Consider the following 26,853-nt stretch of genomic DNA (forward strand, 5'->3'; position numbering starts at 1 on the left):
GGGGGGGGGGGGGGGGCGAAAAAACTGCCTGTGAAATATTAGTAGGTTAGAATTACTTTGTTGCGTGACACAATACCAATAGATGCTTCGTGCTCGGAGAGGGAGAGGCTCTTGTCAGCGGTGGCACCTAAACAATGGCGGCTTTCTTGACGTTAATACTACGCGTTTGACTTGACGAGCACCCCACTGTCATTTTGCCTTCTTGGAGGTATACGTTGAATGCGGAGGAGACAGCTGACGTTTGGAGAAGATTGCATCTACTGTAGCTCTCGGAGACAGTTCAAACGCCCCCGTGCTTCAATTTGTTCAGAAAGTTGAGAACAAGACGTCACAGGAGACAGAAATAAAATGAGAGCTCCACTTTGCTTCTCCAGGATTTACTTTGGAGACCTGAATTCTCAATCGTGCCCTGAAAAGTTTAGTGCGCACAAGGTGCACAATGCTGCATTCCCTCATTCCCTATGTGGGAGTATTGAAGTCAGGACGGTGTGCGTTGCTGCGGTGGACGTGTTGCTAAACAAAAAGAAGCTCCCTCGCTCCTTTTATTGGGGAAGAATGGGCCCTTTAAAACCTGTCCAGCCTTAGATAATTTCATTCAGCCAGCCCCTGCTCCGCCGTCATTGAATCTGCATCCAGAGATCAGGTTCACAGCGACGGGTTGATAGCTTCCCAAGCCTCTTGGCCTTTTGTTCTACCGGCCCTGTGCGGCCGCCCCCCTCCTCTGGAAGTTTGGGGTGGGGGGGGGGACACAGAGCTGATGGGACATTGCTGAGAAAAGTTCAAAACCTCAGAGGTGACGGGCCTTAAATTCCAAAATGACATTTTGTTGTTTTGACGAGATGTCGCGTTGACAAATTCCCACGTTTGTTTCAGTCGTCGAGACGTTGAGTTGAACAGGTGAAATAAATGTCTTTAACTTTTCAAAAAAAATCAATTGTACCAAGGTAGATGTGGACCACCCAGGAACTCCTAACGTCTCCCTCCACTCCTGGGTCTCCAGCCTCGGTTGCCTTTTTTGTCATCTCCGAGGAGCATTACTGAGTCTGAACTTGCCTAAACCCTTGTGATCACACCTCTTGAAAAGGTTTTGTTTCTTCTGTCGATTGGTATTCGAGGCAGGTCACCGCACTCCCACCCTCTCCCTCATCCCCCTCCCCTCCTGCCCGCCTGCCCGCCACCCTCCTCCCCCCTGCCTCCCCTCCCACGTTTGAAAGGCCTGTTTTCATTTTAATTTGCACCTGTTGTGCAGTTGTTCCCTGAAGGCAAGTGCAGACCAGTCAATTGTAGGGAGACGTGTTAGGAGGAGATGTGGGGAGGCTTATCTTTTGATATGTATAATGTCTCCAGAAATGTCATGCATGAACTTCATCTGTTGGCGCTCTTGATTCTGGGAGAGTTCAAGAGGCAGGGACACTTTCAGGCCTCGGTAGGCAAAGTATGGCACATAAAACGTTGTAATTAAGCTTGTGCATTACACAATGTGAGGCGTTTTACATATTACGCACTATTTATGCTCACGTTAAAACACGACATCTCAAAGCCATTAGTTATAAATGTTGATTTTCACCAAAGACTTATGAGCTTGCTGCAGCTTTATTTTATTGCTCAGAAACATAAATTCAACTAAAGCACATTGAAAACGCCTCCACCTCTTCACTGTGGTCGCTCCGTCTCTGGGTCCTCCCATTGATTGGCTCGTACCGCAGAACATTCTTGCACAAGCTGCCAATGAGGTGTGTCCCCATGTGATGCCACGCTTCTGGCTCGCCTAGCGCTCCATCTGCGCTCCTCCAACAAGTCCTCTGACGTCCTCTTCCGCCACGATTTACGCTGCGGCGAGCATGCGCTGAGAACCTGCCGGCATGGTGACTAATTTGCACGCGAGCCACCTTTGATTGAGTTCACAGCCCTTATTTACAGGCTGTCTATTTTAAGAAAAGCAGGCATATGTCTGGGACCTGGGTGTTGTGGGAGCGGGCGGGCCCTGTGGATGCTCCTCTGGAGTTTTAAGTGTGTGTGTGTGTGTGTGTGAGGGTGTGTGTGGTATGTATGTCAGCCTATACCTCCTTGAATGTGTGCACTCAATAGGCCTCAAGGTCCTGTCATATTTTCATATGTTGGGAAACGTTTATATTTATGTTCATGGTTCACGGGCGATGCAAATGTGAAGACATGCGGGAGGGGTACATGTGATGAATAATCTAAATGACTATAGGTTAAGCCTTTTGTATGCACAGCAACGACATTAGTAAAACAGCATGAGCTATGCGGAGCATCTCAAACGTGACGGGTATGCTCCGGAGCAGAGCCGTCCTGAAAGGTGCAGCTCGTTGGCATCCGAGGCATGCGAGCAGGACTGAAAATTAGTGGCTATTTTGGCTCGCATCTCCTCGACAGCTGTCTGCCCACCGCTGTGGTTCAGTCACAGATTCCAGTCGCGGATGCTGTAATTAGGGTGTAACCCAAAAAAAAAGAAAGAAGCGCCTACGCCTTGGACCGAGCAGTGATGTGGGGTGACCTTTTTAATCTGGGAATAAACCTCAATTTCCAAAACAAGTCTAAATCCTTTTTCCGATTCCTCTGTCATTTATGTTTAGAGTTTAATCACTCAGCTGACACTCTAAACTGGTACACGCCCACATTCCTCAATCAATAACATTACAAGCTGCCAGTAATGACCAGCACGTTTAGAAATATGAAAAATGTGAAAGCTGACTGTATCGGATCATAAGGATTATTGCTGCCGTAAAACACCCATTATTTCTCTGCTGTCCTTTCCTAAAACTCTGTACTGAGCTTCCTTTGTCTCTTTGTGTGTAACAGCTCTGAACTACGAGAATGTGGTGGAGACGGGCTCAGAGACGGAGGAGGAAGACAAGCTGCCGGTGTCCGAGGAAGACGCCCTGATCAACGGCACGGGCAGCCCGGCCAGCCTCACCAACCCGGAGGCCTCGCCGCGTGCCGAGAGCCACGGCCTGCTGACCAAGGAGGAGGAGGACGACGAGATGAGGGACAGCGGCGTGGACCACATCTGGCCCGACAACGACATGCTGAGTGCCTCCGTCGACGGTACTGGTGAGTGTCTCGAATCAGATGCTGCAGACAAGAATACCATTTGATCCAAAACGTGATGTCTGAGAAACATGACCTGCAGATTTAAGGCTGATGATATTCTCAAGGAATCCTTTTTCTTTTGTTCCGTCTGCTCTACCAGATGTGTGGGGTTCAGGTGAGCTGTCAATCACAAAAGCTACCACTAAGCTGATTCTCAGATACTTTATTGCAAATGTGTGCACATCCTGCCACTCGTGGTGTCGTCTTATGCCGTAAACCCCACCCATCTGGTGCCCGAGCAGACTTAAACAAACCCCACGGAGCGCTGTGCAAACGCTGCTTGAGCCAGGTCTGCCGGTGAAGCCGCCGCGATGCTCCCTCAGCAGACAGACACGATAAACAGTTTCTCTCTGAGCGACAGGGACCATTTGGTTCATGCTTAGAGAAAAGTCCCGCTCTGAGCCAAACAACAAAAAATATTTGCAGTAATGTAGAACCTCACAGAAAAATGTGAGCTGCAGAAAATGAAAAGCACCAGGAGTCGAGAATGCGGTTGATATGATTCAATGTTTCAGTCTGCAGGAGATGCAAGACATGTGACGCTACTTTCACTCAAAGTGTATCAGTGTGTATGCTGTTACAGCAGTGACTGATGCCTGTAATACCTTCTCCCTAACAAGCTGCTTAATCCCAGGCAGGTGATACCTCCTCAAACCTGACTGACTTATCGTCTTTTGTTGAGCAACTCAGATTGCAGGGGCCCCGGTCACGGATGCTTGAAAGATAAATACTTTTAATTAGGGGGCAGGGTATAATCATTAAAGGAAGCCAGACTGCTGCAAAAAGTCATTAACAATCTTAAATGAAATTTTTATTTTTATGATAGCCATTTACATGTATAATAAGAGTCAATGATTCTTGGAAGCATGTGACGGGAACAGAGTACGGCGAGAAGTCATGTAAGACAGCCAATTTAAATGAGCTGGGCCCCGCTATTCATTCCTGCTAATGAACTAGATGTGCACGCTGCCGAAAAACGGAGGAACATTCAGCAGTCTTAAATTTTAATACGGGGGAAAATTACACATTTATTAGGGGTGAAAAAAAAACTTAGTGGGTATCAACATTTGCTTCTCCTAAATAGCAGTTCACATTGGCTCCTTACAGTGTGGTAAATAAATCAAGATAAAGGATAAACAAGCTGTCGCTGCATACGGTAATTGTTTATTTGATAAAGACCCGCGGTGCCATAATGTCTGTAATTCAACTATGTTGCAATTCCCAGATAATATGCTTCTTGTGTGATAAAGTGTCTGACATATCTCGGAGAGCAAGTCAAGTTCATTAGAGCGTTTGGGAGTCTCTTTCCCAATCTTGCGGGTGCTGTGTTTCCCAGCCTGTGTTTTTTTCTTCCTCGGTGCCTAAGTGTCTACAGTGATACCTCAGCACATAACTTAGGCCTGAGATAAGTTAGCACCCCCCCCCCCCCTCCTTCCTACTCGGACTGATTTGGTCGTCACTCCCCTATCAAGAGTTTTTACGCAGGTCTTGGAAGTGTGAGTGGATTTCCTCAGAAGTTTGGAAATTGCAGTAAAAGCCCACAAAAGTGTGGACATGTCGCCCAAAAACGCAACCAGACTAGTTTCATGTCTTAAGCAACAGAGCAACGCAGCCGAGACATAACTATTACATTTAAGAAAGAAAGAAAAATAAAGTTTATCACCGAGCCTCTTCTGATTCCAGGGCACAATCAGAGTCTTGTGTCTGGCGTTGTCCTTGACATTCCTTCATCCCACGTTGAGGCTGGACGCGATGTGCTGGAAAGCATGACATCATTATCACTGACAGACATTTTCAAATAAATCACCTGCGTTCTCCCTTCGCCCTTCTTAAAGCTCCTCTCCGGGGCGTCAGAAGGATTTCTGACTTCACATCGCAGCATAGAAGCACTTCTGCTTCATCCTCGAGACAAGATATTAGAATAAAAATAAGACAATTCTGCCAAATGTGTCCCTCTGTTTTTGATAAAACAGTGTTTCTTGTTGTCTTTGCACATTCATCAAGTTTTGGAGTTATTCATTTGCCATTTAAACACCTAGTGCGTCCAGGAGTTTCCCACATCTTTCAATAAGTGTATCAGATGCTTTTCCAGCCTGCCAAGAATAAAAAAACTCTGTATTCTTTGGCTGCAAAACGCTCGAATCTGAAGGGATGGAACATTGACACAAAATATCTGCTGTTGACAACCTCGGTGTAAAAATATCAGAGACGGCGTCAGCTTTCATAAACCTGCTTTAATCAAATCTTTCTCTGAGATTGTGAGGCTATTGTGTGCACACCAGACTGGTTCAGGAGAAGCGAGTCTGAACGCACAAAGGCAGAGCTTTAGCAACTGCGGTGACCGGCCATAAAAATAGGAATGTTTTCAAAATAAACAGCATCAGAGCTGCTATGAAAATAGGTGGAATTACGGTCTGGCCAAGGTATTCTGGACTCCTCCTGAGTCTCAAACCTCAACATCGCTCCTCAAGGAGGTGTGTACCTTACTGCCTCACGTCCTCTGTGATTTACTGCTGACAAAACACACTTTTTCAGTGCAAAATGTTCTCCACTACCCAAAATAGGCACATTTTTGTGGCATAAAGGACTCAAACCGCTCTTTTTTTCCTCTTTTTCTGTTTTACTTGTGACATTTTTGATACTTTAAGAGACAAAGCCATGAAATTGGTCATGTCTTACAACACGTGTGCGTATAGCAAGCCCTGCAGCATTCTACTGTGTGCACCCAGTTCCTACAATGACACTCTGACTGTAGCTCAGGACTGGCTTTCAGCATGCATGTGTGCCAGAGGCCGTAGCAGCGAGGTGTACGTGGTATTAGCCTACCTCCTACTGGAAGCAGCCATCCCTCCCTTCAGACCACAGATAACAAAATTTCTCCAAGGTAAATAGGGGAGAGTGGAGGGCCAGTAAATCCCACTGGTCATCCCCTTGCGTCAGGCCAAAGGTATGCAGCCAAATGTGATTACCCAAAGCAAACACGGTGCCTACGAGGACACAGAAATGTGAGGGAGGTTTCACCGTGTTCAGGAGTTTTTCATACACGCTGATATCTGATACTTGAGGGTATATTTTTAATCTGCGGTGGAGGTTTGTTTTTTATCTGTTTTGTTTTGTCATAGTTTAATTTACGCTGTTTGAAACCCATTCATTTTCTCATACTGCAACTGTGGTTTGGATGCTGTTTGGCAGACGTGCAATCAAATGTACCGAAAAAAAAAAAAAGAGAGGAGGGAAAGAAAATTCCTAGCAAGGGGAAAGTTAAACTAGGACATACCCCTCCAGAAGAGTCTGTCATTATTCTGTGGAGCCATTGACAGGGGTATTTATCATTGCACCGCAGAAGCCACATCTTTAATTTCAAGAAAACCCGGAATTGCAAAGGCTTAGAATGCATTCCACAACTATTAAACCCATTGTGTTCAGCTACAAATAAAAAAGTGTTTTGCTTCTGGCCTTTGTGTAGCAGGATAACATTATTATAAACAATACACCCACCACCTTTCCTGTCATATCTCAGCCAGGTTTCTGTAATGTAGGCGCTCATCTTTGTTTAATAGCTACGGGAGAGTCGGATACATCAGATCCTGCTGTGGACTGTGGAAAAAAAACAGAGATCTTCACAATGCAACACTTGTAACGTCCTTGCAGCAGAGCAAGAACAGATGCGTGTGAGGAACACAATGCAGGTTTTTTGTTGCCCTTTTCTTCCAACACAAAGCCCCCGTGTTCTCGGAAGCACCTTGCTTTAATTTTTACCGACGAGGCAGGAAGGAGGGACCAAGGGCTTCTTAAGCTGATTGTCCAGTCAGTGTCCTCCTGTCGACCGTGGAGGGATGAATCTGTCGGAAGAGGGTCTGTTTATGAGCCTGTCAATCCACCGTTTATTTACAGCCACGTCCTCACCTGTGCCAGGACACTATGTGCCCGTCTGCACACACCGGGTGCCATTATCCTGATTGGCAGTGAGGACCTGCTCTGTTTAAACCAATGCTCCTGGAGGGTCAGTCAGGCAAACATTTCTCAGAGCCAGGGTTCCTCTGGGAGGCAGAAATATCCTGATTGGTTCATGGGTGGAACCAAAAAGCCAGAGGATTTTAAGTATTGATTAGACGTCTGGATTGGTGGTTCTCAACCTGTATCCCATTTCATTGGGCTTCAGTCTGACATACTTTACCAGAGAACATTCATTCTTTGTCTCCACCCACCTGAGGTTTACCCCAACCAATGAGGTTTATTTCTGCCCTCCAAAGCAGCTCTGCCCCTGGAGAAATGTTTGTGCAACTAAAACTCTTAATTTGTGGTTCAGGGTTGTATTCCGTTCAGTCGGTAGCGAGGCACAAACTCTCCGCTAGCGCTGTGGCAAATCAAAAGAATGTGTGCGCTCACAACACTCCGGGCTGCTTCGGAGAAAAAGCATCCACCAAATGACATATGATAAAACGAGCGTGATCCTGCATGCAGAGGATTGCAGCGGCGTCACAGCCAGGGAGTAATAAGCTCAGCCTGCGTGTTGGCTGGAGCTCTGTGATTGCTCAGGTGGATGTGCTCCGTGTTGTATTTAATCGCTCTGTTTGGCGATTGAAGCTTTCTTCGCCTCCCCCACCGCTTGTTGTCATGTTAAAGGTAAATAAGTCACTGCCTGGCCCAGACGATAGCATTCATTAAGCATGCTGAACAAAGCCGCGGCGCGCTGCGATGCACAGCGGTGCCTTTATTGCTTTCTCCATACCTTCTTCTTAAAGGCCTCATTGTCTGCGTTTGTTGGTTTGCATGGTGCACCGAGGTACTCACCCCTCCTTCTCTCTCTCCCCCCCCCCCACACCCCCTTTTCTCTTCTTCTCTGTTTCCGTGCAGATGAAATAAAAGATGATTTTGACACCCTGGGGCCTGATGCCACTTTGCAGGCAGTTGGAAACGGTACAGGTGAGTTGACTGAAGATGTGCTCTTTTCTCTTGCAGTGAACTTTCTGTTTCTGCAACACGCTTTCAATCCGTCTGTCCCAATCTCTTTGACCTGTGACCCCTTAAAAACGAAGCAATGTCTGCTTGCAACATCTCGTCAGGGGTTGCTTAAATTTACAGTTTTTTTCAGAACCTTAAGGGGTTTCTAATACAAAGGTCACGCAGATGATAAAAAGCTTAAACGTGTCTCCCTCCCTTCAAAACATTCCAGCAGGGTATATTTAAAACCATTACATCCAGATTCATGGTTATTTAAGGGGGAAACAACCTCAGATTCGTGATGTTTTCAGCCTTCCTGGTGAGCTCAGTGAGCCTCAGTGTGTGTTTGTGTCCCGTTGCCGACTCCCGGTGGAACCGAACCCTACCTGCCATTTCTCATTAAGCCACCGAGGCTGATTTGCAGCCACACACCCCTCCCTTCCATGATATCATCCTGGCCACCCTGACAATTGGCCCCGGACGCTGTTATGGCAAACCAAACTCGCCCCACAGAAGGCCACGCAGCCCTGCCTCAAAGCCCTCTCTTCAGCTTTAATCACTATTACTTTCTGCTCGTCGTTGTGTTTTCTTCTTCACTTCTCTCTCTCTTCTGAAAATTCAAGCACAGCAAATGTTTTCCATTTTCGCTGCTTAGAAGAGTTTTGGAAACAATACTGTGGCACGGCTGCTCGCCGCCACTCGATCACATGTGATTTCATTTAAAGACATGAGCAGTTTGATCACGTCCTGGTGCCAAAGCACACTTTGATCCAGGTGATTTCCTCCTCCACTGGGAGAAAAGTCGCTTGTTTCTTCTTAAAGAAACATTTGACATTTATATCTTTCATGCAGAAAGACTCCAAACAGCTAACGTGAAGAATAACAACTGAAGCCTGGAAGTTGCATTGGTGGAAACACTGAACAAAATGTTATTACCCTAATGGTTTTTATGTTTATGTCATCATATCTGAAATAACAGCTTAAAAACACTCTCACAATTAGCTTCAGACGCTCGAGTCATCTAATGAGAATGCTGTATATTATGCGATCACAGTTATCAAAAGAAATCCATTGGCACCGGTGACATTTCGGTGCCATTTTTGACAACCAAATATCTACTACCTTGACCTTTCACAAATTGGACCGCAAAGTCATCACGGCCGAACAAATCGCTCTTTAAACCTCACCTTGGCTCGCAGACTAAAAGCCTAATTAACAGAGGATGAAGTCTGATGAGACGTCACTCGCTCTTTTGGTTCGATACAGCCAAACAGCCTCCAGAATTTCTTCAGGTTGTAAACAGTGTGTGTGTGTGTGTGTGTGTGTGTGTGTGTGTTTTGAAAGTCAGCCATCCCCTTGACTAATGAAGGCTGCTGATTTCTTTTAGCTCCGGTTTGTTTTTGGAGGCAGCTATCTCCACACTGCAGCTTAAGAGTTTCCCTGAAGAGAAGGGACTGGGAAATAATTTGAGAAAACGCATTGTGTGGCCTCAGCACTTTGGCTGGCTTAAGATACATTCTGCTCAGCGACGGCAAAGCATGTCTCTCCTTTTTCCCCTCTTCTTCTCTTTTTTTTTTTGCGCTGGTTTGTGGTTTGGCCCCGGTAATCTGTTCAACACAGAATCAACAAAAGCCACAGTCTCTTGATTGACCTTATATGTGAAAGTCGATACAAAGAGACGTGGCTCTGTTGCTGATTAAGCCCGGCTTGTGTATGTATGTATATGTATATATACAGTATGTGTGTGTGTGTGTGTGTGTGTGTGTGAGTGTGTTTCCTTTTTTATTTTACAGCCCCAAACTCTAAATCTGATTTAATGTCATGAGTAAATTTGGTCAGTGAAGTTTTTTGACACGTTGCTCCTCAGCAGCTCATGGTAGCTCGTTCATCTCTGACTTTTGTCCGGATTAAGTTACAATTCTTATTTTAGCCGGCATGGCGTGACAAGCAAACCCAGTAATTTAGATGTATTCTCCCCAAAGCACGGCTGTAATGTTTTAGGGTGGCGGTCCTCATCGCATTTCCACCAAGATGTTCCCAATATCCCTCTGTAAGACATTTCTCAGGGGAAGAAATGAATCCAATTTATTCCTCGCCCGTTCTGTCTCTATTGTTCTCCTCCTTCACCGACTCTCTTCCTCTCTTCCTCTCTTCCTTCAGTCAAGAGTGTCGATTGCACTTCAGAGTTCGAGGACTTCTTCGCCAAGCGTAAGCTGGACGACGGCGACAGCCACGTGGTGAGCATCGCAGAGTACCTGCAGCGGGGCGACACCGCCATCATCTACCCAGAAGCCCCAGAGGAGCTGTCCCGCCTGGGCACGCCGGAGGCCACCGGTCCAGAGGAGAACGGTAAGAATCCCATCAGGGGCGGTGGGGGAGGGGTCAAAGTCTGCTGGTCCAACTCCTCAGAGCCACCAAGTCAGGGAAGGAGTGCTGAGGCGACGTGTCAGTCCGCATCTAAAGTTAGCTTATGGTGGCTAACATTGTAATTTAAAGTTACAGTCTAGCTTTCAAGTATTTGAAACAAATGTAGGCACAACATTGACAATTTTAAATGATTCTTTTCACAATTGCATTAATATCTAATTCATTGATATTAACTGTGGCCTCCTCTTGTAGCATAACAGCTCCCTTGTAGCAAAGGTTAAGAAAGAAAGAAAGAAAGGGAGTCTGGTCAGAGCAGCAGCTCTTCCCGCTGACACAACCGGGCAGCTGTTGGTCCCACAGATTCACCGGATGCCTTGGTGTTTACCTACCGTCTTAAGCAACAGCTGGGCAGGGGCTTGAAATCAGATAGCGCACCTCTGAAGAGGCCCGGAGGGAAAAAACTGGGGGGGGGGTTTGAATTGGAATGAGCTCATGATTCATGTTGCAGACATGATGAACGTATCGGTGGGAACGGCATTAAAAAGTGAGCGCTGTTTAAAGCAATTAGGAAGGCATCTGTGTGTTGGTCCACATGTGGTGTGGTACATGTATCTGTGTGTTTGTGTACAGACGTTATCGTGTGCCTGTTTGTTACTATGTCAAAGAAAGTGAGACGGAGTGTGTGTGTGTGTGTGTGTGTGAGGGTGTGTGTGAGGGTGGGGAGGAGGTCGTAGTGCAGCGGATGCCAGCCTGACACTGGGGCTCTCATGTGGAGCAGATTGCAGAGATAACTCCCATACCACTCTGGGCAGCCCGCCCGTTAGCTGCCATTGATTCGCTGACCTTTTGGCCCGCTTTCCCTTCCCCCTCCCTCCTCCCGCTGTCTCCTGTGCAGACCTGCCACCTGGAACGCCAGATGCCTTCGCCCAACTGTTGACCTGCCCCTACTGCGACCGGGGCTACAAGCGTTTGACATCGCTGAAGGAGCACATCAAGTACCGCCATGAGAAGAACGAGGAGAACTTCGCCTGCCCCCTGTGCAACTACACGTTTGCTTACCGCACTCAGCTTGAGCGGCATATGGCCACACACAAGCCCGCAAGGGATCAGGTAAGGAGGATTTCCATCTTTTCTTCCTCATCCTTCACTTCTCTCTCTGTTTATTCTCCTCCTCCTCCTCCTCCTCCCTGTCCCATTTCTAATGTGCTCTGATCCCTCAGAGAAGACAGATCATTTTCTTCTGATTGGCAATCATTATTAATTTTTCATGGCATTTTGAAGATGCAGATCCTTTAATGGTAATAACTTTAATTGAGGCCCTAAATGGGTTTTTGATGGCCCTCCCTGATATAATTTTCCAGTCTCGTGTTCACGATCGAATGATTGTGTGAATTTCCAATTTGGAAATTTTTATCAGCTCCTTAACTTCACTTCACTCCTGGCCTTTAATGTTCTTCTGGTGCAGCCTGCAGTAGTACTCCATCAAACCCCGCCCCTCCCCCCACTTCTAATTTCATGCACTGCATAAACATCTGTGTATACTTGAATTTTCTCGAGCGATTTATATCCTATATGTCTGAAATATAATGTGAATCTGCTGGCAGTTAGCATGAATCACCTTAAAGTCCTGTGAGGTGAAAACACATCCAGCAGTCACGGGTGTTTAACTCGCTTGTCAGCTTTAAGTTGAAGATGGGGGGGGGGGGGGGGATAGATTGTGGCAAAAAAAAAAATTGCACGCTTACAGAGTTTTTGCACATTGGGGGATAATTATAACTTCTCAGTGAACTAAAATTAAGCAGTAAATTTGAAAGGAGATGTTTGTAAGTGAGGAATTTGTTTTAAAAATGCGACGGATGTAAGTTAATCTTTTAAATATAAGGGGTCTGTTTCGTGAATTTATAAAAACCTCCAGGAAAAAGGTAAAAAAAGGAGAAAAATACTTTGATATCTTATTTAGACTTCCTCCTCCTATAAAAGCCTTGTAATGTAGAGCAGATCAGCCGATCACAGATGACATCACGCACTCTGACGCTTCCCCGTGTTCAGTCCCAGGTCGTGGGTGTTGTGTTGTGCTCTCTGAAGCGAGAATGACAGGCTCAGACTGTGGCTGATTTGATCAGATGTCAGCAGCCAGCACTTTCACCTGATCTACCAGCTGGGTGTAAACGTGAGCAGATGGGCCGGCCGAGTGAGCCTCGTATTACAATGCTGTTGCCGCTCCCCTCCAGAGTCAATGGCCAGAGACGCCTTTTCAAGCACTGCAGGTCCTTCCACAAAGCCGGTTATCTAGATTTGTAAATGAGCCGTGTTGTTTAAGAGTTAATCCTCGAGGCGATGTTTGATTTGATGTCTTACTTGTTCACTTTTTCTCCTGGATGGGGTTAGATTTTCTGTCTTTTGAGTCTCGGTACCCGTCGCTGCTCAAGCTTTTCCTTTTTATTCGAGACAAAACAACAAACGTGATGTCACTTCCTCTTGTTTAGGAGACACGTGTAATCATGTGAAAATGCACATTTGGCAATTAGGAACTCAGGAGCAATGAGATTAACATAAAGCATAATGTCCTGATAGGTAAACATGTGCTCTGCTCTCCTGTCTCGTATGTTTACAAGCCTTAATACTCCTCCTCCTCTTAACCAATTAGCTGAAATATGACTAATTAGAGGTTATACATATGCAAACATCCAGTCAGGTCTCCGCCCACAACCAGCAGTGGTGGCGTTCACACCGACAACGAGCCATGAGGAGGAGACGGAGCATTTTGCTGGTGCCATTCACAATTAAGAGCGCGGAGCGATTGTGTCTTATTAGCAGTGGTGGCGAGACCAAACTTTACCGGGCAGGGGTCCTCGGGGGGGAAGTAAGGGGATGGTGGTGGAGGTGGAGGAGGTGGGGGCGGAGGCACGAAGCAGCTGTTGCTGTTTGTTTATGCAACTCAGCAACATACGAGCGGTGGGGTCCCTCTCCGGCGCTTGGCGGGGCCCCCGACTCTCCCTGCTTGATCTTTGAAGGTTGGGGCTGTTTGAACAATTCCTCCCAGTCCTCCCAGTGTCCTGCGCGCCACCATCTGTCTCCCCAGGAATGTGGGTAGAGTCAGCACACACCCCAGCATTTGTCAAGGCTGAACTGGGAGGAGGGAGCCTCTGCGCCCCCTCCCCCCCCAGCGAGCTCAGAGAATATGTGTCTGTTTTTAAATGTACTAACCGTTTAACGTCTTCAACTCCCTCTTGGATTGAATTGTTTCGCGAGTGAAGAGTCAGGTTTACACGCCCTGTGTTGTTGTTGTCGCCGGGTATTATACTTAGATTTTCAGAGAACGGGCCTTGTTTGAATTGCAAATTTGATGGATTGCAACGGATGTTTACCTTTGAACAGAGAATCAAGGCCGGGCCTCTGTGCTCTATTCTGTCTCCTAACATTATTAAAGAGGCATTTAAAAAAAGAGCCAATTACAGTACGGCATTAGAGAGTTGTGAAGGAGTACAAAGTGTTATTCAGATGGTGTGAATACAGGTATGCAGGGTGAGAGAAGCTCACGGAGGATGGTGAATACCTTTCACACTGATTAGGCTCAAATTAATGAAAAGTAGATCCGATCGGCGCTGCTAATGAAGGGGAAACGCTCTAAAAAGACTTCTTTTCATTTATTCTATTTTCTGGGCTGCCAAATTCTAAAGGCATGCCTCCTCTGGCTGAGGAGCCAGGAAATTAAAAGGTATGTGATTCTCTGTGTTATCGCCGCCGCTGCCTGTAGTCGCTCAACGGAGGTGGGAGTAGAAAGCCAAGATGCTCCGCTGGCGAATGGAGCCGTTTGGCTTGTTACTTGTTGTCAAGCCAACCGGTTGTGATTATTTACTGCATTTCTTAAACACCAATCTCTCTCTCTCTCTCTCTCTCTCTCTCTCTCTCTCTCTCTCTCTCTCTGTCTCTCCCCCTCTCCCTCTCCCTCTCTCTCTCTCTCTCTCTCCCTCCCTCTCTCTCTCTCTCTCTCTCTCTCCCTCACAGCACCAACTGCTCAACCAAGCGGCCGGCAACCGCAAGTTCAAATGCACCGAGTGTGGCAAGGCCTTCAAATACAAGCACCATCTGAAGGAACACCTCCGGATTCATAGTGGTGAGTAGCGCTGCTCTTTGAATATTCATAACCACGATTTAAATGCACCGGCAATCTGCAGACATTCTTCTTGGGTTTATTTTGGACCCTCCCTGCTGTTGATGGACACTGAACTCTCAGTCCAGTTACCAAGAACAATATTTGCTTAGAAATGTGTATGTGTGTGAAGCATATCAGCAAATCTTATATCAGTTATTAGTGTATTACTGAGGAACAATGAGAACAAGTCAATGAGGCAGATTTAGTATTTTTTGATTGCTTCATTGGCAGTTTATTTGCGCACTGCATGTATATTAATTTATTATATTTCACTTGTTGTCTTTATGTAAAATGTACCTTTACAAATAATCTTAGATGTTGAGCAGATTTACATTGAACATGTCAATGTTGATTAATGTGTCCCCTATAAATAAACAAACTCATCTCATGTTATTCATATCAGCCATCTTACAATCATTTATTTTTTGTTCCAGGTGAAAAACCGTACGAGTGCCCCAACTGCAAGAAGCGTTTCTCCCACTCAGGCTCCTACAGCTCCCACATCAGCAGCAAAAAGTGCATTGGCCTGATAGCCGTCAATGGAAGGATGCGCAGCAACATGAAGACAGGCTCCTCCCCCACCTCCTCCTCCTCCTCGCCCACCAACACCGCCATCACCCAGCTGCGGCAGAAGCTGGAGAACGGCAAGCCGCTCGGCCTCCCCGACCACAACAACCACCTGAGCATCAAGACGGAGCCGCTCGACTTCAACGACTACAAGCTGATGATGGCATCTCACGGATGGAACGGTGCTCCTGGACCCTTCATGAACGGAGGCATGGGAGGGAACAGCCCGCTGGGGGTCCACCACAACTCGACGGCCCAGAGCCCCTTGCACTCCCTGGGGTTGGCCGGACTCGAGTCGCAGCTCCTGTGCTACCCGGGGCCACTGGCGAACAACCTGAGCGAGGTGCAGAAGGTTCTCCAGATCGTGGACAACACTGTGTGCAGGCAGAAGATGGACTGCAAGCCCGAGGAGCTCTCCAGGCTCAAGGCCTACATGAAGGAGCTGGGGTCCCAGGTGGAAGAGCAGAAACTGGCGCTGACGTCATCGGGGGCTCAGCTCGGTCTTCCGCTTGTCAATCACAACGGCGCCACCAAAAGCATCATCGACTACACCTTAGAAAAAGTGAACGAAGCCAAAGCCTGCCTCCAGAGCTTGACAACAGACTCAAAGAGACAGATTAGCAATATCAAACGAGAGAAATCCAACCACATGCTTGAAGGAAATGTGGAGGAGAAGGTGCAGGAAAATATCATGTTTACACCTTATACTTGCCAATTCTGCAAGGAATCCTTCAGCGGGCCAATACCTCTGCATCAGCATGAACGCTACATGTGTAAAATGAACGAGGAGATCAAAGCCGTGCTGCAGCCCAGTGAGAGTTTGATGCCCAACAAACCGGTGATATACATGGAGAAGAACAGCCACTTATCCTCCTCCATGTTGTCTGAGAAGGTACTCACTGGGCACATCCACCCCTACAGGGACCACATGTCTGTGCTGAAGGCATATTTTGCCATGAACATGGAGCCCAACTCGGAGGAGCTGCTCAAGATTTCCATAGCGGTCGGCCTTCCTCAGGAATTTGTCAAGGAGTGGTTCGAGCAGCGAAAGATGTACCAGTACGGCACTAACAGAACCCCACCACTAGAGAACAGGCACAACATGGATATGGTTGTCGGAACAAATAACTACCACATTCAACCAAAAGACTCTATGGCAGCTAGGTCACCTGTGTCTCTAATGAAACCGACTGACCGCATCACCTCCCCCTCCATAGCAGAGCTCCACAACAACGTTAACAACTGTGACAACCCGCTCAGACATTTGAAAAACCACCAGTACGGCGGCGGCGCCAAACCCACAGGTGAAAAGTTGGACCACTCCCGCAGCAACACGCCCTCCCCGCTGAACCTGTCCTCCACATCTTCCAAAAACTCTCACAGCAGCTCCTACACTCCAAACAGCTTGACTTCAGAGGACCTGCAGGCCGAGCCACTGGACCTCTCTCTGCCGAGACTCATGAGGGAACCCAAGCATGCACTGACTGTCAGAAGCAGACCTAAAGTCAGCAGCATCACCATCGACCACAAGAGCATCCCCTCTCCTCGAGAGCACTTCGAAGAGCCTTTGAACTTGGTCTATTTCAAGAAGGAATTCTCAGGCTCCGCCAACAACGGAAACCTTGAAAAAAGCACTAGCCCCATCTTCGGCATGAACCCGTTCGCTGGCAAACCCCTGTACACGTCACTTCCACCTCAGAGCGCTTTTCCACCTGCCACATTCATGGCCCCGATGCAGGCCAGCATACCGGGTCTCAGGCCCTATCCGGGCATGGATCAAATGGGCTTCCTACCACACATGGCCTACACTTATGCAGCAGGGGCAGCTACCTTTGCCGAGATGCAGCAGAGGAGAAAGTACCAGCGGAAACCAGGTTTCCAGGTAAATAAGCCACCTGTGGTTTTGTAAAAGCCCCAGGCTCCCTCAGATTCCCTAAAACGATCTGAACTCATTTCTGTACTAATTAGAAACGTCTTCAGAGTCAGGAGAGAGAAGGGCTCACCTGAGGTAGACTGAGCCGGCAGAGGAGAGGGAGATAAACAGCTGTGACACGACCGAGCGGGAGAAAGTGAAATGTAGTTCACGGTGTCATGGAGGAAAGAGGGCGTGACGACAGCTTTAGTCGTTTCTCCTGCAAGATGATCAACATTTTAGATAAATGATCATATCCATCATTATCTATCCACGTCTCTGATTTAAACAGTTGGAGATGAAATCGAGCTATTTTCTGACGTTTCATCACGATATTCCAAAATATTATCTGCTCATTAATCTGGACTGAAAGCAGTCGTTGGTTGCTGTCCTGTTTCTGTTTTATTACAGCTGTCGGATTGTGAAAACGCACTAAAACAATCGTCCAATAACGGTGAAGGAAAATTGTTATATTTTAAGCTTCAATGTAAGCATAAGAGAACATATTGGCACAAAATATCAAACAGCATCAGGTTCAAATAAATAAGAGGAATGATATTGGCCCTGAAATCTCATCTCAATAAAGCCGTAATTGTTACCACTCTCCACTGTAAATTTCCCCCTGTGTGTGTGTGTGTGTGTGTGTGTGTGTGTGGAATACATTAGTGCTCCTGACTCTTCCAGCGCTGGCCTGAACTCAGATATTGTGTTATTAAATATGGGTGAAAGGCCTTTGTAAAAATGACAAAGGTGAGCCCCGGAGCCGTGCACTTCTCTGAAATTTCCCCATCGCAACTTGGCTGCATTTTAAAGAGAGCCGCGGCAGAAATGAGCTCCTACATGTGGATTAATAATGCACCGTCTCCATGTTCATTACCACTGAGTGCTGAGGGCTGTTTAACATAGAGGGAACCATTTTGATGAAGAAGAAAAAAAGAAGTATTAATAATGTTTCCTATTCTAAGTTATTAAATTAGATTTTAAAAATACAGCTACGGGCGTTTAGTTCAAATTGATTGCAGAGTGATAGTGGTCTCTTCTTAAAACACAGTCCTCACACCATCACACACACACGCACCTTCTGATTCTAATCATTCTATGAGTCGGCAATTTCAAGAATGGCCTTCCTCTAATGTTGTAATATTGTCCTCCATCCATTCACGCTTAAGACTGATCTTCATCATAAAAGAGAATTTTAAAGGAATCTGCAGAATTAAGCACTCAATGCTCTCCATTATGACGGCTTTCATAACGGAGAGCATGTGGAAGTTTTATAAGAAGTCAACGGCGGTGTGTGCTGGGAGTTAAAGACCGTCTTTTATTAGATATCATACAGCTGCAGTATTAAGACATTTATTCCTTAAATACTTTCATTATTTCAAGTTATTTTCATGCTACACAGTCTATCAAAGTCATGTGAAGAGATATTTGATTTTGTTTAACCTTTATTTATATTAAAATCATAAGAAATGTACTAAAAATGTAACAAAATGACATCTAGACGACGTCGACGACAGAAATGTCTCCTTTAAGCGAGCTTAAGCTCACACTAAAGTTACTTAGACTTATTGAATATACTTCAGGTCTTCACCCTGCACCGTACTCACCCCGGTGTTCTGTCTTCTCCTCTTGTGTCCCTTGTGTCTTTGAAGGGGGACCTGCTCGACGGTACTCCAGATTACATGTCAGGGCTGGACGACATGACAGACCCAGACTCCTGTCTGTCGCGGAAGAAGATCAAGAAGACCGAAAGTGGTATGTACGCGTGTGACTTGTGCGACAAAACATTCCAGAAGAGCAGTTCCCTTCTAAGACACAAATATGAACACACAGGTATATACTGTTCTAGACCCTTATTTTAAATCCCATTTCTTTTTTTATGTTTTAAATGTTTGTGTTTCCAAATCCTCTCACTATGAATATATATATATTTTATGTTCCCCCTTTGTTTCCTCCTTCTTTCCTCCTCCTCTGTTTGACCCTTCAATTGTGTATGTAAACCAACAGCTAACCTGCTTCTCCATTGACAGGTTGAGATGCCAATGAATGAGACAGTTTGACTTTGTGATGTGTTTGAAGCTTTAGATTTAAAAGAAGTATAATGTGTAATTAATGCAGGTACAGGCAAAGGGAGCTATCTCTTCAAGGCATTCTACTCTTTATTTTCCAATCATATCCTGCTGTATTAACCATTTTGCTATCTTAAAAGACACACATCAGCTCACCTAGATGTCTAAAGCCAGCAGAAGGCCCCTAATGCCTTTATCGGCCCCGTTATTGGCGATAGATCACATCAGCGGAGTCGTGCTCAGAAGCCTCAGAGCGCTGATAACAAGTCTTTCATTATGGTTATTATACAGAGATCCTCTTTCACTAGGTTGCATCATTTATTTTATCCGCTATCTGTATCCGAGCGCTCGGTGCTTCATGCAGCCTTCGTGTTATCTGGTCGGACATTAAAGGGAGGGAGGGTGCACCGTCAGAACAGCGCGCTGAACTCTTTCATAAAGAAGTAGCCGCGTTATCTCCACCGCGTCGCTGCGTCTCGCTCACAGCGCCACGCTTTCATGTTCGCGTCGCTGCGTGTTGTTTTTTAACCACGTTAAGAGGCTCAGAAGTGCAGTTGAACCGGCCAGATGTTGGACAGGAGTGCAGTTTGAAAGCCGTTTGGCCGGTGGACCGGAGTGTCAGGGGGGAGTCGTGTGATTTGTGGGAGGCAGGCAGCCATATTTCCACACGTGCTGAGCAGCAGTGAACAAGGGGAAGAGCTGTTTCAAGCCAAAATGATGTTTGTAAAGCTATTAGGAGCTTTTTTTAAAAAGATGCAGGTAACTTTAGATCTCAGGAGAAAGAGTGAAGAAGTGGAGCTCGGTGAGCAGAACGTGTTTAGGGATGAAGTCTTTGTGTAACGCAGCCGCGTGGCCACATCACAGGCCGGAGGAGGTTTATTTAGCCAGACAGTTTATGGCCCCGTGTCATGAAACTATCTCACCCTGCCCCTGTGGCCAGCTTGGCTTTCTCCTTTCTGCCAAAGCGTCAGACGGAGGAGCCACAGCCCGAAACCTAACGGAGGGCCAGGCGTCACCATGAACTTGAATTGTGTTAGGAGATAAGCAGGGTAACCCCTCAGTGCCCCCCCTCCCCCAGCACATCTCGGATTTGTTTACTCCGTTGTCGCGCCTTCTGTTTGTTAGCTTTGCAGAACTTTATTGACGTTGCATTCATCAGTGTGGCACGCGGGCCTACAATAAGTAGTTGTGGTGGAGTTTCTCCATGCTTCAACCACGGGAGGGGATTTCCATAATGTCGGCCCACGAATGCGAGCGCACTTTCTCATCGCGCTCGCAATTTGAATAAACAAATAGCCCTAAGTCGTAAGTCAGAGTTGGATTTAATGCACCGTGATGTGATTTTGCTCCATGTCATCCAATCCATCAGAGTTTTTCCTCAACGTTTTGCTTTCTTCTGACTTGTTGTGTGATTTGTTGTAGCAGCAGGACAAGCGAGACAGACGACTCACGTCCCCGCTCTCTGTTTTGTGTCTCTGCAGGCAAGCGGCCGCACCAGTGCCAGATCTGCAAGAAAGCCTTCAAACACAAACACCATCTCATCGAGCACTCCAGACTGCACTCGGGGGAGAAGCCTTACCAGTGCGACAAGTGCGGCAAGAGGTTCTCCCACTCGGGCTCCTACTCGCAGCACATGAACCACCGCTACTCCTACTGCAAGCGGGAGGCCGAGGAGCGGGAGGCGGCCGAGAGGGAGGCCCGTGAGAAGGGCCACCTGGAGCCCACGGAGCTGCTGATGAGCCGGGCCTACTTGCAGGGCATGAATCCTCAGGTTTACCCGGAGCTGGCGGAGCGCGAGGCCATCATGAGGCACGAAGCGGTGAACGGAGGGATCAGAGAGGGACGGAAGGAAGTGGAAGGAACGTATGTGAAGATTGGACGGAGGGACGACGAGTTTGAGGAGGAGGAGGAGGAGAGCAAGAGCATGGACACGGACCCGGACACGTTGAGGGACGAGGAAGAGAACGGAGAGCACTCGATGGACGATAGCTCGCTGGACGGCAAAACGGAAACCAAATCGGATCACGAGGACACGATGGAGGATGGCATGTAATCGGCAACGGCGTAACAGAAGCTTCCCATCTTAAGAGTTTTAAGTTTCTCTCTTTCGGTTCAGTATTCTTACCTGCTCGGTTTAAAACGCCGTGTTTTAAGCCGTACGTGCACGTGCCTGAAGCTTCCGGGAAGCTTTCTTTGACAGACTCCTCGGGGGGGAAAGATGTCTGCCGAACAAGACATGGACTCAAGAGTCACTCTGGAGGAGGTCGCTGAGGGAAGGGAGGCATGGGTTTGTGAAATAAGCTGCATTATGCAAACCGAACAATGAATAAATTAATACATTTCAAAAAATGTACAGTACTAAGGCCTAAAATATGTGTGGTGCTAACCTCCTCAAATAAACCCCCTGTGTTCCATAGTATTTATAGCACAACTAGTGACTTGTACAAATTGCACTCCGCTTCTATAATCATGAACAAAAATAATAAAAAGTATTGCCTATGTATATATTTATACAGTGTTGGAAAAAGAGCAGTAGTGTCTGCACTACAGTCCTTGGATATTACCTTTGTTATCACCTACCTACCTACCTACCTACGGTGTCGTCTTTACTTTTGCCACAAACATCTCCAGCCACACTATTTCAGGCCTCCAATCAACGTCAAATGAAGGAATTTAAACAAAAGACTGTATGAAGGAGCTTAGAGGATTTTTTAAGAGGATGAAGTTTTAAAGAGACCTTCGTTTTAAGGGAAAATACAGTTTATGGTGTGGGGGGGTAAAAAAATGAAGGACGAAGCCTTTGTAAGGTGTTTTTGATAAGAAAAAAAGAAGCCTTATATGCAAACCTTTTAACCTGTGTGTTTTCTGCAAGTGCCACCCTCGTGTTGTGTAAAAGGTTCATTTTTGTCACCAGCTTCAGTATTATGAGATGGTTCACCGTTGTTCTTTGAAGCATCCGTGTCAGTATTAAGACTTATAGGCAGCAGGTCCTTAGTTTACATTATGTTGTGCAATGTTTTCTCAGTTTCTTTACTTTTAACTTTGTCAGTATTACACCAAACCTTTTTTTTTTTTTTTTTTTTTTTTTAAAACAACAAATTGCATTCATTTTATTTGTAGGTTGAAAAAAAAAAAAAACATTATTTATGTGGCCCATTTTATATTTCCTAATTTTATTTATTTCATACTGTTGTGTACAGTACTATAGTTCTTCAATATATAGATATATTTTAGTAAAAAGGAACATGGTGTCGATCATAGGGGCAAATTTTACGTAAAGAGAGCATTTATTGTGTTTTGAAACATTGTGAAATGCGAAGTTTAATCTTATTTTATTTTATTTCCTTTATTTTCCAGTTACTGGAAAATTCCAAATTTGGGAACTTTTATACAATTGTGAAAACACTGTATTTTCGACTGAAAAATTCCACTTTCTTCATCTTTGTTTCTTTTTTTAAGCTAAAAAAAATGAAGAGGGACTGTTAAATACTATGTATGATATCATGACTGAAGAAGAATCTTTCCTGAAATGTCTTTGTAAAAGTATTATTGAATTCTTAATTTGTAATTTCTCTTGAAAATGACCCTGCTCGAATAAAAGTAGCCAAATTACAGAGTACCAAACCTCAGCGCTTCATGTTTATTCACGGAGAGCAAACGGTGAGGTTTGCTTGGCAGCGCCGGCCTCGAGTCGCTTCACATTCTCTCCAAACGGAGACGAGCTGGAAATCTTTCTCTCCTCTTCTTCAGTTCATACAGCAGCCGCTGTGCTTCTCATTATTATGTTAATTACATGCATTTTCTATTCACATATTTGAGTGGATCAGAGTGGACTGACCCCGGCCCTGCTGCTCATTACGTCTCATTTAAGTAAAACCAAACATTTATATTCTACTTCTTTTTCACCTGTTTCTTCTACACTTTATCTGCGTGAATAACAACTAGTATTTAAAGAATAAGCCCAGAAATATTCCATATTTGTATTGTCAACAATTAAAAGAGCAAAAGCAACAAAGAATCCTATGAGCACGTTTTGAGTCCCACACACACCGTCCTGCCTCCATGAACACCGGCTACACGACCACATGACACTAAACACGAAAGAAAGAAGAGAGTCGTTTAAAGATATTCAGCCTTAATAACAATGTTCACAAATTTATATTCATGGGAATATCTCTTTAATAATTAAACAGCTGTTGTTCTCCATCATGACAACACATTGAATTCTGTAGACGCTTATAAAAGCACCTTTAGTTCATACATATATATATATTAATATATATCAGACATCTGGTGGTAATTAATGCTAAAAGTGAATAAATTCATGTTGCCGACTGATTGAAAATGGAAGACAACATTATAAACAATTGATTAAGTCATTTATGAAGCAAATATGAGGATTTCTATCATTTGATGTTTTTGTTCATCTGAATGCATCACCTCGGACTATTTTTAGAGTAACTAAATAATCAAATAGAATCAAATCTAACAGGCTGATCAATAATAGAAGAGCGTGTTGTGCTTTGCTCAGACTCTCTTCATCGCTCCAGACACCAACAACACTTCTCCTTTTCCAAATCTCACCCTGAGACTTTGCGGAGGCCTGACAGGTGGACTCCAGCGGAGACGCTCGACTCCATCAGCCACTCGCACTGCGTTATGCAGATCAGGAGCAACATCAAAAGGCCCAGATGAAAGCGCCAAAGGTTGAGCGATGCCAAACATCAGAACGCGCTTTGCATATTCCGATTCTCCTATCGATCGGCGTGCCGTCGGATCATTCGCAGACCATCTCGCGGATAAAAGAGCGGGTCTTAAATGATTAGCTGATGAATTTGATAATGTGCTGTGAACCGCCTGAGCAATCACACATGCGGAGAAGGAGCGCGCGTGTCAAGAGGGAATCCTCTGGAGGACATGGCTACCACTAAGAGAGAAAGCTCAGCCGTCCTCTGCTTCTACATTTTACATCTGTTAGACTTGCATACAGGCTCGAATCCACCGGTTTCCAATAGGAAGGTCAAAGGTGGAGATGGATGTGATGAAATATTCCTGCAACCATAGAGAGCGCGTCGAGGCAGAGAGGGAGAACGAGAGCAAAGATGATGGTTATTAGATCATGGAGAGGAAAAAGTGGAAGAAAGGCGTGAAAGACGAACAAGTTGAACCTGCGGGAGACGGGGAACAACTCTGCTGCCGTCCCTCCTTGTTGTCTGTTTGAATTACAGTTGTCACTCTTTAGATATTGGTTGATACTGATGTTGATCCAATTCACGGATCGATACTGTCTGAGACCATTAGCCTGGGCTCAAAGGAGGACGGCTTTTAATCGCAATCAGGACGCTGAATTGATTTTTTAGATTTTACTTTTCCAATAATATGCTTAGAATGAAGTATCGCTTCTTGTGTCATTTTTTAAATTGGTACAGACATAAAGGAACTGTTTTTTATAAACAGATACTGAAATCTGATTCTAGAGTTAGCTTTTGAACCTCCTCATCCTCATGTTATTGTCCAAACTCCAATTAAACCAAATCTGCAACACTTAATCCCAGGTTCAGTCACTTTAAAGGCAGGTAGACATACAAAAAATAAAGAAAGTGATCTTTGCAGACAGAGTATATGACTTGTATAATGTTTTACGATGTGTAAACCTGATCGGACCTCTTTCCTGTGTTTTGTGATTTGGATCTGCTCTGAAGAGAAGCGGTGTTGGGAGTGTTGCCCGGCTCACAGGACATTTAAACGGGAGGAAAAACAACAACACGAGCGAGTAGCAGTTATTCATATGGGTGTCATGCAGCCATATGCCCGGGCCAGATTGGTGGTGTATCTTGGACAGCTGAGCTCTAATGATTCACGGCTGGGCCTTGTGTAGACCAAAGCTAAGTGTGCATTATGCTACCTCCACAGATTCGTAGTAAAATCTTCTTGTTTGCATCAAAAACACTCCTCTTCTTCAGTCGTCCTCCTTTACCTTCATCCCTCTTCTCTCCAGAGACAAAAAGAAGACATTTGTCCCGTACGGTATGCGGTAAAGCCGCGCCGGCTCTCGATTGTCAAGTCAGCACGTGAATGCGCTGTAAGAACCAGGAGGGTTACAGTATGGAAAGAGGGAGGCAGAGCACGGATCATCAGCAGCAACATGAAGACGTGAGGGGAAAGAAAGATCACGCTCTAATGCAGAAAATAAGAGCGATAGAGCATGACAGAACACGTCGGAGGCCAGTGAATGAAATCAGGTCTGAGGTTTGGTTGCAGCTGAGGATCTGATGTGTATTTGGTCCATGTTGGCGCTGCACTGGAGAACAGATCAGAGTGACTCAGGGGTAGTTTTACCTCTGGTGAAGAGAGGGAGCTGCATGCTGCAGGGAAGGTGAAGCCTACAGGTGTCTCTCCACACCTGCTTAGACTAGCTACACTCTCAGAAGACACTTCCTGGTCTTGTCCCTAAGCTAAACTAAGCTAAGCTCAACTCCAGCTTGAGAAAGCAAACCCTTTGTTGACCATGTGTGATCAGGTAGGGGCCTCGTCCATATTGGACACTTGTGTTGTTAGCATGATTATCTTTTTCCACCCATGATGTCATGGACGGAGGGTGTGGATGAGGGAAGAGTAGAGGAGACTCTCACACTTTTGACCTCATTAAATTATTTACATATCCCCATATGCCACGCGGACCATTCACAGGGCACATGAAGGACGGCCTGGGCGAAGACGAGAGAGGGAGAGAGAGAGAGAGAGAGAGAGAGAGAGGGAGAGAGAGGGAGAGAGAGAGCTCCTCGGACCTGGCACACGGCGAGAGAAAGTTCAATGACATGCAGGGAGGAAAAGCGCAAGTGACCAGCAGGGATTAGCCAATCAGAGCGTCAGAAGAGCAGCCAGCTGTTCGTTCTGGCCGGAGCGAAAAGAGCCCCGGAGCAGGTGGTGCAGCGCGGTGCCAGCGGTGCTACAGAGGAGGGTAGAAAAGAGAGGAAGAAGAAGAAGATGGCGATAAAAGAAACTCTCCTAATGTGCATTACTTTTAGACTCTGCCTGCCACTTATTGCTGTGCCTAGCATTATTATGCATCAATATTCCAGAGACACACGAATCCCATCTCTTTAAGAAGAACATTCAGAAATGATTGTCTTTAGGAATGTGCCGTTTATCGGAGCAGATTTCAAAATGCTTCACAATTAGATTACATTAGATTCTGACGAAATCACCTCATTTACTTTGTGATGTTTCCCTTCCAGGTCGTCAATTCCTACGTTTCCCAAAAGCTCCAGGTGGAGGTGAAGAGAGAGAGACCCTCATAACGTGTGAAACAGACTTATTGGATGTTTAGCTCCTCCAGACCCACATGAGAACGGGAGGTGACAGTGGGAGTCAGAGGGCACAGAGAGCCATCGCTGCCTCTTCCAGTGAATACAGCAGCTGCAGAGCGCCACAAAGACAACAATGCTCTCACCGTCGGAGGGGGTTCGGTGCACCGTGGTGATGTTGGACAGCTCTGCAAAGACCCCCGTGTGGAATTTTATTAATTTGCATTTATGGTTTTACGCTCTCGCTACCACCGAAACACCAGGTTTGGCACAGCGGAGTCATGGTATGGCAATGTTAAAACACCATGCGGAGATGTGAGGACAGTAAATAGAGAAACAGCTCCTCTGCTGCTGTGAAAATCTACTCGAGTAAACGTTTGGTTCGTCTTTAAACACAAGCAGCAGAGCAAAGGATGC

At 45.9% G+C, this 26,853-nt stretch overlaps 1 protein-coding gene across 2 annotated transcripts in view; it reads left to right on the forward strand.

Annotated features, from left to right (window-relative positions):
* Window positions 1-22,753, forward strand: part of zeb2b (zinc finger E-box binding homeobox 2b) — a 76,508-nt gene extending 53,755 nt beyond the window's left edge. Inside the window, exons 3-10 of one of the 2 annotated variants that reach the window (XM_031852115.1) lie at window positions 2,824-3,075; window positions 7,972-8,040; window positions 10,219-10,407; window positions 11,321-11,535; window positions 14,434-14,542; window positions 15,016-17,030; window positions 18,713-18,893; window positions 20,611-22,753. In XM_031852115.1, coding sequence (XP_031707975.1) covers window positions 2,824-3,075; window positions 7,972-8,040; window positions 10,219-10,407; window positions 11,321-11,535; window positions 14,434-14,542; window positions 15,016-17,030; window positions 18,713-18,893; window positions 20,611-21,182 — 3,602 coding nt within the window. In that variant the 3' untranslated portion in view covers window positions 21,183-22,753. The remainder of the gene's footprint in view (window positions 1-2,823; window positions 3,076-7,971; window positions 8,041-10,218; window positions 10,408-11,320; window positions 11,536-14,433; window positions 14,543-15,015; window positions 17,031-18,712; window positions 18,894-20,610) is intronic. The other variant, XM_031852116.1, reaches the window with a different exon arrangement.
* Window positions 22,754-26,853: the final 4,100 nt, after the last annotated feature.

This window comes from Anarrhichthys ocellatus, unplaced genomic scaffold (assembly GCF_004355925.1).
Source record: "Anarrhichthys ocellatus isolate YVR2014 unplaced genomic scaffold, GSC_Weel_1.0 scaffold12, whole genome shotgun sequence".
In the NCBI taxonomy this organism is placed as follows: domain Eukaryota; kingdom Metazoa; phylum Chordata; class Actinopteri; order Perciformes; family Anarhichadidae; genus Anarrhichthys; species Anarrhichthys ocellatus.